At 35.5% G+C, this 16,485-nt stretch overlaps 2 protein-coding genes across 2 annotated transcripts in view; one reads left to right on the top strand and one right to left on the bottom strand.

Moving 5' to 3' along the window:
* Vps4 (vacuolar protein sorting 4) overlaps positions 1 to 1,051 on the bottom strand; it is a 35,676-nt gene extending 34,625 nt beyond the window's left edge. Inside the window, exon 1 of the mRNA XM_069844818.1 lies at positions 471 to 1,051. The gene's annotated coding sequence lies outside the window, so the exon portion shown is untranslated. The remainder of the gene's footprint in view (positions 1 to 470) is intronic.
* A 118-nt stretch (positions 1,052 to 1,169) lies between these two features.
* Positions 1,170 to 6,751, top strand: Vap33 (VAMP-associated protein 33kDa). Its single transcript, XM_069844819.1, has 6 exons — positions 1,170 to 1,353; positions 1,832 to 1,984; positions 2,314 to 2,417; positions 4,529 to 4,705; positions 4,794 to 4,895; positions 4,973 to 6,751. Exons 1-6 carry the CDS (start codon positions 1,296 to 1,298, stop codon positions 5,141 to 5,143), a joined length of 765 nt encoding a protein of 254 aa, XP_069700920.1. The 5' UTR covers positions 1,170 to 1,295; the 3' UTR covers positions 5,144 to 6,751.
* The last annotated feature ends 9,734 nt before the right edge of the window (positions 6,752 to 16,485 follow it).

The following is a 16,485-nucleotide window of genomic DNA, read 5'->3' as shown; positions in this document are numbered from 1 at the left end:
AATCTCGCTCCAAGATTCTCTACTTTTAAGTTATAAACATCTAAGTTCACGTCGATGATGTGTAGAGCCTACTTACTATGTATTGATCATCTTGTATATTAATTAATGCAATATAATAATTTTTTAACAATCAATTACATGCAAGAAACAAAATTATACTAATTCCAAACACTATCTCTATACAAGGTTACCCGAAACAGCTAATAAACATTTTTAGCAGCACCTTTTGATTAGCATCCTGCTGCAAATTCTCGTAATAATAAAATAACCTTTCACTTACTTGAACGAACATTTATGATGGTCATTAATTCTAATGAAACAATAAACAAATTTTAAACTGTGATTTGATAACACTGCCCACCTTCGATACTGGCCTAGTTGAAACTCGTAAAGTAACTTAACCTAACTTTGGTATGACATTTGCAAGAATACTATTACAAGAATTTCATACATTGTATAAAGATACTCACAGTAAATATAAATTGCAGCGATGAAGTAATCCTATTAGTTTAATTCTTAGCCTACAAATTCCACCTCATTCGTGACTCAGTCTCTACGTTCGCCGCCTGACAGGTACGTTACTGCAATTATAACCTCTTCCTTTTCCGTTTTTAAGGTAAAATGAAGTTAAGCTTATCTTTTGAAACCAGCAACTTTTAGTACATTTACGAACATGTATCTTATGACTGCAAATTATTAATATTAGTTATAGCAACAAAAATACGTATGACAATTCTAGTGGCCTGCAACAAAATTACAGCGCACCCACTTATTTTCCTCTTCAATCAAATTACGTCAAGACCGTGTTCATGGTACTTTAACACAACAATGACATAACAATACTGCAATAAACAGGACTACGATCCCTGATTTGAACCTGACAATAGCAATTAAACTTATTTTATACAAAATATAATGTTGTAGCTTTCATTTAATGCCAAACATTCAACTAGAAATAACAAAACGACAAACAATAATATCGAATGTTACACAGTCTGCAACATCCTCCTACATAAGTTAAAGTTTAATCTCATTGAAATAATATTTGAAATTAAATACGTGTTCTCCAAGTTTTATAAATATCCACGTTCAATTACATTTGTATAAAATGTTTAAATTGAATAATGTAGTTCCATTACTATGACGTCATATCATGTAGCCATATTTCCGTCGTGACGCATGCGTATTTATTAGAAAACGAGAGTCGTCAGTACCGGGATTAGAATTGAAGCCATTTGTGAGGGGATATACATATTTTAATTTGGCTTCCATTAAGCCTTATATAGGACAAAATTATGGCAAAACAAGAACAAGTATTAATTATAGAGCCCCAACATGAACTAAAATTTCGAGGTAAGCCTAGAAACGCATTGATTAAACTGCCACCGATGTATCTAAATGACGACTGTTGGCCAAGCCTGTAGTAGCCTATGGATAGGCTCCGAAGTCTCGAAGTTCTATTTCAAGATTGATAGATAATGAGCTAGTGTTTACAAAAGTAGGCGTAATATACTGCTCGCATGATCCACTATATGGTAAATTAACTCAGAACACATGCTTGGTACACTAACCTAGCAGTGTTGTAGCTAGTGCCATTCTTGTTTCTTAAATACATGACTTGCACATCAGATTATAATCAATCACTGATCTTTATTGCACAGTGAATACCTTTTCAATTTAAACCGCACCGTGTAATTTTATGTGTAATAAGCATATTCCGATAAAGATAAGTTGCCGTAATTTAAGGGAAAAATGTGTGAGCAATGTGTGTGTGTGTGTGTTTTTTATTCGCAAGAAAACTAGCATCTCGTTCTTTGAATTTGAATTTCAGGTCCATTTACATCACCTGTCACTTCATATATGAAATTAACAAATCCATCTGAAAAGAAAGTGTGTTTTAAAATTAAAACAACAGCACCAAAGAAATACTGTGTAAGGCCAAATTCAGGAGTGTTGGATGCAAAGGGAGTAATTGATGTTGCAGGTAAGTCGATGCTTTCGTAATAAAAAAATTGATTTTGTAACAAATTTTGGAGCATAATTTTAATATGAGCATGGATTAAGGAAGTGAAATGCTCTATCCATTGGGGAACAGAATTTCATACGACATAAATTTATCTGTTTTTTTTTTTAAATAAACATCAAACCCGTTAAATAATTTATTCGTGAATGTTGAATCCTGCCTGACAGCAGGTTACTGTGTTGTCATAAGGACCTGACTGATGAAGTTGTTGCAAAATGTCATATTTAATGATGAAACTATCTTATTTTGTCAATTAGTACTAATTGTTTGCTTGTATGTTTTGTTTACAGTTAGTCTACAACCGTTTGATTTTGATCCTAACGAAAAAAATAAACATAAATTTATGGTTCAAACAATGATTGCACCTGACGGAGAAATAAATATGGATTCATTGGTATGTGTTAAATTTGTTATGTCAAAATATGTAAGACTAAGTAAGTAATGGAAATTAGGTAGAAACGCTGCAGCGCCTAGGCCTAGTCGTGGTGCGACCTAATTACCGGTATTTTAATAGGTTCAGTGGACTTATCCGACTTTTGAAAAATACTTTTAAAATTGATAAATTCTTGATAATATGAAGGAAAAATCGAGAAAAGTAACGGTTGTGATGGATTGTTTGCAGTATTTGCTGTAGTAGACATACAGAGAAAATACAGTTTTATTCTGACGCTTTAAAGGAATGTTTACCTTCTGTTTATATAGTTAGGCTTTATATGAATTTGCGCATCAGAATTTTCATATAGGCTACAGGGTTTAAAATGCAGTTCAGTAGAATATAACCGAGAAACAGAAAGTTCAAATAATTGTTCACAATTAATACTAAAACATTCAGTGTGTGGCGTAAACGTATTTAGACAGTAATCTTCTGGAATATTACGGTTTGTTGACGTATGTGTACAAATAATATCCATGGCTTGTCAGTATATTTTTCCATTAATAAACTCCCTCCTATGTAATCGTTTAAACTTTGCAACTAATTCAACAGTTCATAGTATAAATACTCGACAAAAGAAAGGCCCATTCACAATGAAAATTAAACATAACCGTAACATAAGCACAGAAGTTTGCGCCCAGGCTACCAAATGGGATCATTCACAATGATTCACATAAGCATTGACATAAACATTACCATAAGACGTTGACACGAAAGTTTGCAAACTCCAAACTTTCATGCTTATGCTTACGTGAATTGCAAACAGAACACAATCGTGGAGCGCTGAAGTATACGACAGAATATGAGGAAATGACGTCGTTGTTATGTTTCCATGGTTACCCAGTATGTTTGCTGTTCCCATCGTGAATGATGGTATGATTTCTTGATTTTACTGTAACGTTAAGTTAAAGTTTACGTTATGTTTAATTTTCATTGTGAATGAGCCTTGTAGGTGAATTTATAACATTCAGCAACACTGCACGGATATTTCTGTCTTGTATTAAGTATCAATACTAACCCCTTGTATTGTACTAGTATATTGTAAAATCCTTCTGTATATATTTCAACTAGACTGTGACTATAATTAATACTTTGTAGTACTATTAAGATTTATTTGGCATGTTCCATATTCTAGTTGTGAAGTGATGTACGAATACCATGGAATGTAAATAGGTAAATACAATACAAATTTGTTCCTACTCTTGCAAGGAATGTCACGAAGGACGCGTCATTTACGATCTGAGATACGTTTTGTTAATTAACTGGTAGCTGACATAGTCGCAACTGCTGTCAATATTCAGCACTTAACTCTGTGCCTTACACTTGCCTCCCTTACTGTAACATTCATAGTAAAGTGAAAACTTCTGTAACTCCTGTGGCATTAAAAATGAAACGAGTTGGGCCTATGCAACTCACGTATGGAATGTAACTGTGCCAACCATTTCATTGGTGGCCTTCACGAATATTCAGAAAATATTTGACTGAGTAGCAAATAAAGCTTCCTGTAATATCTCTTTGTATATCTAATCAGCTATGCGAGTGTAGAAGTCAAGTCATCGGGCATGACAGAATCAGGGAAGTAATGATTGTCAAATCAATAAAATCATCATCCTGGGCTTCCATTTGTCAATTACAGCTCCTTCTGTTTAGTTTGTCATATGAATTTGCTGTAAGATTTCTGTTGGAATTGGCAAACTGTTGCGAATAAATTGATCAAGCATTCTTTTATTTTTCCTTCAATTATTGCCTTTGTTCTGACTGTATCTAGTTCTTTAAAGGCCAATACGCAAAAGTATTAAGTTTATTAACTTCAATTCTAGTACGAAGCATTATTTAGGCCTACTGAGTTTCCAGGTATGTTTGCAATTAAGAATATTCCCATAATTTGGAAGTTACAACCTGGAACTGAAGTGATAGACTTACGAATTTGTAGGGAGGAATATTTCGATTCAGAAATTTCACTTTGAAGTGTGAGAATAGATATTTTTTCAACAAATAAGAGGAAACTGAATGTCTGTTGGGCGCATTTGATCTGCTGTTATAACATTTTGTATTTGCCCTTTTGCCCGCAGTGGAAAGACGTAAATCCAGACAATCTGATGGACTCAAAACTGAAGTGCGTGTTCGAAATGCCAGTGGACCCTGCAGCAGCTGCAACAGCACCTCAAGAAAACAATGTAGATGCATCTCCAGCCATTCACGAGGAGAAGGCGAAGAGGATTGGGGACGGCGCCAAGTCTTCCCCTAAGGTACCGGTATGGGCATGTTGTGCTAGTAGAGAGAGCTTCCAGTCTACGCGAGTGCTGTTGGTTTTACACGACCTGCCTCTTGTTGCAGCCCAGTACCATCGTGGAGGGCGAACTCATGAAGGCCGCCGCAGAAGTGAAGCACTTGCGAGAAGAAGAGAGCTCCCTGAGGCAAGAGAATCTGCAGCTCAAGGTGCGTGTTGTTGGTCTGCGCCGAGTCCAGGCAGGACGATCGCTGGCGGCGGCTGACATTCTGCTCTCTGCCCACAGGAGGAGCTCCTGAGACTGCGCCGCTCGGCTGCCGTGGCCGCTGTCGACTCGTCCGCGCCCATCCTGGCATCTGGCGCCGTGGTGGCTCCGGCACCCCTCCCCATGATGTATGTGGTGCTGGCCCTCGTCATGGGGCTGATCGGCATCATCCTGGGCAAGTTCTTGCTCTGAATGCCGAGGCCCCGCAGTCAGTCTGTGTGTGCTGCTCTCCTCCCCTCTTCCTCTCTGACCCATCACTCTTTGGACCGCGCGCATCCCCTCCTATAAATTCGTCTTGATAACTGTGACATTGTCTCCTGTCACGCATCCTCTCTTTTATACTTTTTTTGTACATTATTTTGCTTTTGACCCTCCGTTTTTCTTTTCGTGTACGTAGAGAGGAAGTCGGGATCGGAGAGAGAAAATCTCTAATAATTGTTTACAAGCCAAGACACTTTGCCATTCGGAGGTGTCCCCAAACTTTTGACTATGTTAACTTTGTGTAGGCAACTCACATCGAATGGCTTACCAATGTTTGTACATAATGTGTTGTATATGGAAAATAGGGCAAAATTCAAGAGCAGAGTATCTGTAGCACGTAGGTTGTACGAGAGGAAAGTGCACCTTTAATTTAAACATGTTGCTAGACTTGTTGGGCTGTGTGAAGCAAATTAGAGTTGTTCATAAGTAGATTAAGCTTTCCAGGCAGCGAGATCACACCATCCAAATGCTTGTTCTTTCCTGTATATTTTTTTCTCATGTATTAGTATTCCCAGTTTCTACATACTTGTTACATACCTTGATTGTAAAGAGACTGACATTTTATGAAACTACTCTGGGATGGATTCAACCCACTCTGTATTTAAAACTAGTGTTCTTTTTTACATGATTTAAATTTCTGTACAGTTAAACCTGAAACATGACATTTGGTGGTCCAGAAGCGGCAAGATAAAAACAACGATTTCTATGGCCTTGTCTGAGTCTGCAAGAGATGTCTCATAATTCTGACCAGCAAATGTCTCATGTTTGGATTTAGCACGAGATCACAGTTTCATGGTTTTGTTAATACTGTATGAAATAAAAATGGAATGACCTTAAAACACTGTGTTGAACAAATGAGGGTCGCTTGATGCTGTGTTTTTCTGCTGATTTGAAATGGTTTTAGAGATGCATGCGGCTTTCACGTAGAGCAGAACTTCATACAAAGGAGGGGCTACGCCAAGAGAGGGAGAGAGGGGGGGGGGAAGAGAATGAACGTTGCTTCATGAATTTTCATCAAGTCTCACCATCCAGTCCTAAAGAGAGAATCATAATATTCACTTTGTGGTAGTCCATCTCGTGAATGTAAGGTAGTTATGTACACTAAACATTTTTCAATGCAATGCCTTAATTCACAGACAAGTAGTTTAATAATATAAATTCAGATTTTTTTTGTTGCGATTATAGGCCACACCAAAGGGGGGGGAGGTGAATACTATATGTTTTAATCATCTGTACCTAGAAAGTAAACTTGTCAACAAACGCCACCTGTAGAATTTGTTTTGTTGGGGGATGTCAACACATTGGTAAAGCTGCGAGCCTGGTGCTACCATTCCGGAGTGTTTGACAACTTTTCACAGTCTCTCGTTTATTGCTCCTTTCGATTCTTTAACCTAGAAGCGTGGACTTCTTGTTCTATTATTTGTACAGTCTCAATAATATATAATACTTGTTTTTTTAATAATTTAATGTTGACAGGAGTAATACTTCTCTTTAGCTGTAGTTAAACATTGGTATTAAGTAAATAAAACAGAAAATTAGGATTGTTGATTCATTTCTCCACTCCTTACTCTTTCAGTCAGACAGATTCAAGGATTTGTAGTAAATGGGGAGAGGGGATGTCAAAATGAAGAGAACTCCTTGCTGGTTGTTTTCGGGAGATGCAACCAGTAAGGACAATCCTTTCACTACACGAATTTAAATAGCCAAGAGGACCCAACCACCGTGAAAAACTCCTAACTCACCAATATTTTGACTTCAGAGGAGCGGCAAGGCGACTGGCTCGGCAGCAAACCACACACAACAGTGCTTTGCATGTGCATATTTAGTTAAAACTTGGTCAGTCCTTTGGAAACTGTCTGGTCCTCGTCCTACCGTGTGGCCTCCATCCAGTGTTTGACGACTCTTCCCAGACTTCTCTTCCTTTACCTCATTAAGAGGCACAGCTACGTCTTGATAGAAAGGACCTGTGTGTGTACAGTAATGTCACGTGACACTGTTCATCACTGATCCATAAGCACACAGAGTCACTCAGCTGCAAAGAATAAATTCACAAACACAAACTTCAGCTTCAGAGGAACTTAACTGCACGAAGTCACAGAGAAATTGAATCATTGGAGCTAAAAGGAACTAAGTCACTTTTCACAACTTTTCAGGAGAAGCAAAAAACATTTCACTAATAACACAAATATTATATTTTTGTTAAAAGTTGGAAATTTATCTTTTGAAGAGGTGGAGAAGTTCAAATATCTGGGAGCAACAGTAACAAATATAAATGATACTCGGGAGGAAATTAAACACACAATAAATATGGGAAATGCCTGTTATTATTCGGTTGAGAAGCTTTTATCATCCAGTCTGCTGTCAAAAAATCTGAAAGTTAGAATTTATAAAACAGTTATATTACCGGTTGTTCTGTATGGTTGTGAAACTTGGGACTCTCACTTTGAGAGAGGAACAGAGACTATGGGTTTTTGAGAATAAGATTCTTAGGAAAATATATGGGGCTAAGAGGGATGAAGTTACAGGAGAATGGAGAAAGTTACACAACACAGAACTGCACGCATTGTATTCTTCACCTGACATAATTAGGAACATTAATTCCAGATGTTTGAGATGGGCAGGGCATGTAGCACGTATGGGCGAATCCAGAAATGCATATAGTGTGTTAGTTGGGAGGCCGGAGGAAAAAAGACCTTTGGGGAGGCCGAGACGTAGATGGGAAGATAATATTAAAATGGATTTGAGGGAGGTGGGATATGATGATAGAGAAGGATTAATTTTGCTCAGGATAGGGACCAATGGCGGGCTTATGTGAGGGCGGCAATGAACCTCCGGGTTCCTTAAAAGCCAGTAAGTTATATTTTTGTTACAGAAGACAAAGGAATAATTAAAAGTCCTAGTTCCTTCTTCCACCGTTCGATATGCATGACATCTGTTGTTCAAATTGTTGCCTAACCCAAAACTGCATATTTTGACTTATTTCCTTTCAGCTCCGACCGATTCAATTCATACTGCCTACTGAAAAACAATGTCATTTTCTGATTTAATATGAGGTTCTATTCTTGAAGGGGAGGTAGCAGACAAGTTCTTGCAGGTCATAAATTTTTTAGAGAGGAGTGTAAAAAAGTGAGAGAGATAATAGTAGTATACATTCATCCACAGCTGATGAAGTGAGCTTAAACACAGACACTCCTGCACCCACCTAAACCTAACAGGCATCAGCAGCAAATTCCTTCCTCTCACCTCACAACCGCTCGTCATGTAACCGAAGCACAACGTAGCCTGCTTCAGCATTTTCTCACATTTCAGACTCTGCAACAGAAGCATGACGGCACGCTTCAACTACCCGTATACCCACTGTCAAACGTCTCGCATATTTCTTAATAAAACTTAAATCTTACTGATAAAATTCCTTACTCAGAATTCTGCTGAGATTAATATTAGCCAGGCAGGATGTGCAGGAGCAGGTCATCATTCTGCCTCCCACAATATGTCTGACCATTTACTTGAGAGAGAGTTTCAGGGACAGATGTGTCACACTACTAAAATCAGTGGTGAAACTTCGATGTCCTCCCACACCATAAATGGGAGACAAACAAACTGAAAATAACCTCAAAATTGTAGTACATCACAGAGAAGGTTATATGAGTAGCTTAATATCAAAGACTGACACCTGACCTCAATCGAAATTTAGATACCTGTGGTTTCTTATACAATTTTTCATGCTCTTTCCAGTTATAGTGAAACAATATGCAAACTCTAACATTACATTTATAAAATAAATTGTGTTAAATATTACAAAGAACTCTGTGAAATAAACAATTGCCTCTAGATCAAAACTATGGAGATGACAGATGTCCGTCTTTGATATTAAACTACTCATATAATTTAACAATAGGTATCTCAGTCATAACTTCATAAAATACCAGATGAAACTATGAAGTAATTAAATAAAATACCATCATTTGCTCCAGGGAGCATCTATTTTTGATACAAGAATAATTCGTTTAACAAATGTTAAATGTTATGTTTTATTTAACGATGCTCGCAACTGCAGAGGTTATATCAGCGTCGCCGGATGTGCCGGAATTTTGTCCTGCAGGAGTTCTTTTACATGCCACTAAATCTACTGACATGAGCCTGTTGCATTTAAGCACACTTAAATGCCATCGACCTGGCCAGGGATCGAACCCGCAACCTTGGGCACAGAAGGCCAGCGCTATACAAACTCGCCAACCAGGTCGACTTCGTTTAACATGTTCCTTAATTGTAACTGTATTTAAATAATTGAAATACGATCATTTCGGTGCAAGTAGCATACATTTTGATGTAAGGATAATTTATTTCTTCAACATATTTCGTAATTTTTACTTTAACTTATCCAAATAATTAAAATACGATCATTTGGTCCAGGGAGTATCTGTTTATGATGCAAGAATAATAAAATTCGTTTAACATGTTTCTAATTATAGTCTTGATTATTATTCACTCTTCTAACACAATCACTGAATAACGTAATAATCTTTACTGTGTAAACTTTCGCAATTTATCTGGCTGACTAGTTTCGAAGTGGTATCCTTCATTGTCCAAAGCCTAGTCTTCAGTCAGCCAGATAAATTGCGAAAGTTAACACAATAAAGATATAAAGTTATTCAGTATAGTCTTGAATATATTCTCTAATAAATCACTTCAAACCAATGTGAATATAGCATGGATAGTGTATGAAGATAATTTTTTGTGTCGGCCCCATTATGCATCATTGTTTACGTAATTACAAGTAAAATAAAATTAAAATTAACATGACATATAAGGATTATTTGAAAAAATACAGGAAACAAATATGTAAGTAATAAAAATTGTAAATCAGACCCATGTATGGTGTGGGAGGATACTGATGTTTCAATAAGTAATTGAACATGGTGACTGCATACAATTGGTTATCAGTATTGATATTACAAGGAATGCATACCACGTGCTTTCCTTAACAAAGTCATGATGAGCAGCAGTGAAATGAAAGCACTATGAAAAATCTTCCCAGGCAGATCTCGAAGGATTTGAAGCACGTACACCCACAACACACGAATATAAATCAGTGTTGCAAACATGTTTAAGGAAAAAATGCATGATTTATTTCTATATTGTTCTGTTGTTACTTCTCAGTAATTTTGTACGCCCTCTGTTCCAAAATATGGTATAGAAAGATGTCATTAATTCTGTTCCAAAATATGGTATAGATTTGTTAAAGTTCTCAGTAATATAATGTAACTTTAATACATCTTCTAGATACTTTTTTTTTTTTGAGGGACTATTTTACTATTTTTTTTAAGAAGTAAATTAAAATCATCAGTACCAGTTGCAGAAGACACAGCCCTGCAGTATATATTGACTACACTCCAACTCTGGCTACTAGCAACAGGCATCTATAATGAACACCGATCAAAATACCCCTCATTTCTCGTGAAAAACAACAACTGAATAGAATACAGTGGACTATAGTGGACTTTATGTTGTCAGCAAACAGCTGGATACATTAAGAAGATTGAATTATACTTATTTTTTTTAATAAATTAACATAAAAATAAGGTACATTTCATTCAGTGTGATGTTAAATTAATAAAAGAGAAAACAAACATTGTTTTGAGAGACAAATTAACATAAAAACTGCAATAAATTACAATTTAATTCTTACATGATTGTTTCCAAACAGAAATAGGTTCCATTAAAAATGTTCAATAACGCAACATTTGTTGATACACCCTTCTGATATAATGCCCTTGACATGTTTAGCCAATGCATGGACTCCAACAGCAACTACACAATATACATACACTGTGTATCTGCAATGCACTACCATACATATCATACACCTAAATGTTCTATTTTTACAAAATCAGTACTTAATTTTTACTCTGTCACGTTAAAAGTGTTAAAATTGTTAAAAAGGTATTTACCTTCGACAGACGGCCCGTTTCGACGCTATGTGTCGTCGTCTTCAGTGGTTCAAGAGACACTGAAGACGACGACACATAGCATCGAAACAGGCCATCTGTCGAAGGTAAATACCTTTTTAACAATTTTAACACTTTTAACGTGTGACAGAGTAAATTTTATGTTTTTAACAAAGTGTTAACGAGAACTTTAATCAATAATCAATGACTTAATTTTTGGACACACTGTATTAAAAATTGTAACACTGCGATATAATACACAACTGAAAATAATCTGTCTAGAGTCAATAAGCCTAATAGGTAATCTCTGACAGATTATAAATTTATTTATACATACGATTTCTGAGATATTGTTTCACTACTTCAAAATTAGTAATATGAATAACGATTTTCTGTTTTAAAAATGTGTTTATTCTTAAGCAGTTTGAAAAAGACAACCCTTGCGATAATTTGGGAACAGATAGGAAGTGGATTTCGTTCTTTGCACCACAATAAAACTGAAAGAAACTGTACTTTCTGGTGCAGCATGAGGAAGAGCAGAAACAGACTAACAGAAATAAATAGCTACAGCAATTAATGAAGGAATGGGTTTTTATTTTAAATATAATTTAAGTTGAACCACAGTCTAGTATATGCAGTCACGAAGCTTGAGTTGTGAGGGTGCTAGGAACAATAGACTGTGCCGGTACTATTTCGCATTGTCTGTAATAAGGCAATATTAGCGATCCTAGTGGTTAGCATCTATCTATGGATGCATATTTACTATGTACTGAGCTTCGTGACTGTATATACTAGTCTGTGGTTGAACTATTGGTAAACTGCAACGTTGTTCCTTCTTATTGAAGAAGCCATGGGATTGACTCATCTCTTTGGAATATTATCTTTTGATAGAAAATTAATGGAGTGCTTTCCAAGGGTGGCAGCATAATATTTAATACTAAAACACCTTTACATATATTTTACTTCAACTTCCATTGCCAATCGAAAATGAAGCCATTCACAGCAAATAATACTTCCATCTTTGACGGTCTTAGTAATCAATTTTCTTTAACATAACCTATTTACATTTCAATTTGTAAAATCATATTTTTGTAAAAGGCAAGGGTCCAAGAGACCTGGTTCTTTTAATAAAAACATTAAAAAAAACTCACAGCAAATATCTTTTTCGAATGCCGAAGTTAATTCAAAAAATGAAAAATTTACACTGATAACATTTTTAAATTCTTGATTGAAAAAAAAGAAACAGTTAAATATGGACAATACATACTGCTCTAATATCATAAGAAACACTGTTTAATATATTTTCAGAAGAGGAAATCCCAAACCACCTACTACAAAATGTAAGTATAAGAAAATATAAAATGAATTGAAAAATGCCACAAACGAAACAGATTACACAAAGGAGTCCAATAAGGTCGCTCACAATCAGCTCCATTATTTAAATTAATGTACTTATACTTAATCCAGAATATAAGAGAACAATTTTCTTGAAAAATATTTTAAAAGTTTTTGATGAAAATTTCTCTTATTGAATATAAAACAATGGCCTTCTCGGACAACAATCCATAAGGAACAAGACTGTGACGAATAATATTAGAAAAAGTAAATTTATCTGAGATAGCAGTTATCACACGAAAATGAAAAAAAAAAAAAAAATCATATTAAGAGAATTAGATTTAAAATAATATTAGGAATACGAAATAAAATTTTCAAATGAAAGAAACTAAAATATGGCAAGAATTGAAGTATCCGTTATTTTGGCAGTAGCAATTCTACTGGATAGCAAGGAAATCTGATCTTTGGAAACTAGACCTGACACACCAAACATCAGATTATCACAACACTGTTAGATTTAAAAAAAATGTGTACAGAACTACAAATCACGCCTGTTCTGGACAAAATAAATATAAAATTGGTTATAGCACTTCAAAGAATGAATCATAACATTCTCTGTCAAACTTTGGTCTATAATGATCAGGAAGATCTATGCAGCATTTCACAGACAACTTGAATCTGATTTGATGACTTGTGATGTGTTGGGATTTGTCTCTGCACATCTTGAGACATTTGTGAGGTAATTCTCTTCCAGTATCACATCATCTTCAAGGAAGCGTGAAAAGATGGTTCCATTGAGAAGAGCTACTCTCGAGGACTGCAATGCGAGATGGGGCTAATATAGTGGTGGGGCTATGGGAAAAAAGAGTTTCCATTAGATCATGATCCAGAATCATTGATGTTGGTCCTTTCAACGACCATGACATATGACAGTATGTCCAATTCTTTCGAAAATAAACTTTTTACAATAATCTTGTCTCACTTTTTTGTACTTTCTAATGGTTTACTGTACAACCAGTGGTGACTCGTGAAAGAAGTCACATATGAGCTGTACTATTTTTTAAATAACCAATGAAAGAGGTAAAAAGCAAGTAAACAATTAATATAATAATTAATATGATAATAATAATAATAATAATAATAATAATAATTCTTTATTTATACTGACAGAGTTAAGGCCATAGGGCCTTCTCTTACACTCTACCAGGTCACAAAGTATACAAGCAGTTAAAATTTAACAAAAAGTTAAAGAACAGAATACTAACATATTACAAATAATAATAATAATAATAATAATAATAATAATAGCATAATAAAATCGACAACAACATGAAAATAATACCATAATAGAAAAAAAAAAGAAAGTAAAATACATTGGAATATAGTGAAAGCAAATGGTTTATATGGAAAAACGTAAGGAAGAATATATCAAAATGGAATGTAATAAAATAATAATAAAAAAGAAAAGAAATACGAAAATTAAATAAAATTCACGATAAAAAGGCTATGATAATAAAGTCATCGGCTGATAAAGAGAACAAAAAGGGGAAAGGAAGGAAAAAGAAATATATAGCCTATATTCTTACAAAACTATGGCAGAGAAAAGGGCTTATAACTGAAAGGAATCTAATTCAAAAAGTGCAATTTTAATTTATTTTTGAAACTAGACAATGTCCGACAGTCTCTGACATGTTGTGGTAGAGAGTTCCAGAGATGAGCTGCAGAGACGGTGAAAAGTGAAGAGTAGAAGGATGTTCTGTGTTTAGGAATGGAGAGTGTGATATGATGTTGTGAGCGAGTATCTATTTCGTGATATGAGGACAAATGTTGAAAACGAGAAGCTAAGTAGCTAGGGTTAGAGGTTTGAAGAATATTGAAGAGTAAAGTGAGAGAGTGAATAGTTCTTCGCTCTTTGAGACGGTCAGTGAAGCTGTGATACGGTCAGATCTACGGACGCTGCAAATAAATCGAACATATGCATTATGAACACGCTGTAGTCTGTCTGTCAGTCTCATGTCAAGGTCAGTGTAGAGAGTGTCACAGTAATCAAAATGAGGCATCAAGAGCGACTGCACTAAATTCTTCTTGAGAAGCAACGGAAGGAAATTTCGAATTCTTTTTAGTGTGTGAATTTTCATAAAAATTATTTTACATGTGTGTGTGATTTGAGTATTCCAACTTAAGTTTTTGTCCATATAAATTCCTAGATTTTTTACTCTATCACTGTAAAGGATAATAGTTTCACTCATTTTAACACGAGGTAAGTCACCTGTGTTTAATTTATTTAAAAGTCGTTGATGTCCCATTATAATTACCTGTGATTTCTCTGAGTTCAATTTCAGTCCAATATATACGGAATATATAAATATAATACTCACTGTTGTTTTCTGCTGCAGAATTTATCAGTCACTTTCAAGTTGGCAACCATACATTTCTCAATCAACAGCATCACAAGTACAAATGCACTAAACTCTACACCTCCTACTGAAGAACAATGCACTTCTCAGCTCTTGTAGTGGTAAGCTGCAGCATGACGTCATAGTTTCTTCACGCACGAGTACAAAATATTTTCAAGATGTCTCTTCACCCTACATCATTTCAGCTCTCATACTAAAATACGTTGACTCGGCAGATGTAGGCCCAGTTGACTCAACAAGAGCACTTCAAATATTTGTCCCGTTTAGTTTATAGGTCCACAGTTCGAAATAAAAAGTGCCATTGAATTAAACAAAAATAATCAGCTACAATTCATTACAACACTGTGGCATCCAGTCTCGATAAAATAATCTGTCTCTAGATATACAACTTTAAATTGCTCTCCTGGACAATTTTATTTTTGTGACATGCCTCCCAGGTACACAGAGAAAAGAACAGTTGTTCTGGATGTCAGAAGCCATATTGAAGATGGGTTGAAAGTAAATTTTTTCGATACTCTATACCAGACCTGCACAAACAGCACTCAACGAGCGCGCGTGCTCCTTCGGAGCGGGAGAGCCATGTTTACCGCTCGCCGAAATGGAGAGGAAGATACGTCAGAATGACATAGACTTGCTATAAGTAGAGGAGAGGGAAACGACCACTCAGTTATCTAGTGGAGTGCAGTGTGTAGGCCTATTCTCAGTAACTGTTTCACGTTGCTTACCTACTGCTACAGTACAATATGGAGGAATCTAAAAGACGGAACATAACATTTAACATTTAACGATTTACAGCTCGAACTTATTGATCTTCAATGTGACCTAAGGGTTAAAGATCGTTTGAATAATACTACTAGCCTGGTTGAGTTTTACAAGACTAAACATTAGCAATAATATCCACGACTACACAGGCTGGCTGTGAAAATGATTGCTATGTTTGGCTCAACATTTATATTTGTGAGCAACTGTTTTCTATAATCAACTTTAATAAAGGCAGACATCGAACATCTGTAACTGATGTTTCATTACGATCAGTAGGCTACTGTTCCTTTCAGCTGCCAACAGCATAAAACCCCGTTTTGATGTACTGATAAATAAAAAATATAACAAAATGATATTGTACATTTAAGTAGCTATAGAATTTCCATTATTTCTGTAAAATAAATATTTCTTTATTAATTAATAATAGTCAAAGATAGTTTGCAAACACTGAACGGGAATTCACTTCATAAGCACTCATAATAGTACTTCCTTTTGTGTATATTTTGTACGAGATCACCCCTTCTTCCAGTCCACCCTTATACAGAGCGCAGCTAATATCTGCATTCCGCTCATGAGCTGTGAGCCGGCTTGGAGAGTGCAAACCTTGTGCAGGCCTGTCCTATACTGATAGGCCTACATATTTTTAATTTCGATACTTGATATCTTAATATTTTTTATCAAATAAAATACAATTTCTTATTAAGTTAGATTAGCATTAATTCTGTTATCTATTGTATTTTTGGTTGGTGGTTATAATAATTTAATGAGATTTTATGATTATCCAAGAGGCATCGATCTCTTAGACATCCTT

Source organism: Periplaneta americana, chromosome 14 (genome assembly GCF_040183065.1).
Source record: "Periplaneta americana isolate PAMFEO1 chromosome 14, P.americana_PAMFEO1_priV1, whole genome shotgun sequence".
NCBI lineage: Eukaryota > Metazoa > Arthropoda > Insecta > Blattodea > Blattidae > Periplaneta > Periplaneta americana.
This window is presented reverse-complemented; position numbering and strand designations above follow the sequence as displayed.

Coding starts and splice junctions, on each gene's coding strand:
- Vap33 (XM_069844819.1), top strand. CDS start 1,296: ATGGCAAAACAAGAACAAGTATTAATTATAGAGCCCCAACATGAACTA. Junction 2,418..4,528: donor AAATAAATATGGATTCATTG/GTATGTGTTAAA, acceptor TTTTGCCCGCAG/TGGAAAGACGTAAATCCAGA. Junction 4,896..4,972: donor AAGAGAATCTGCAGCTCAAG/GTGCGTGTTGTT, acceptor CTCTGCCCACAG/GAGGAGCTCCTGAGACTGCG.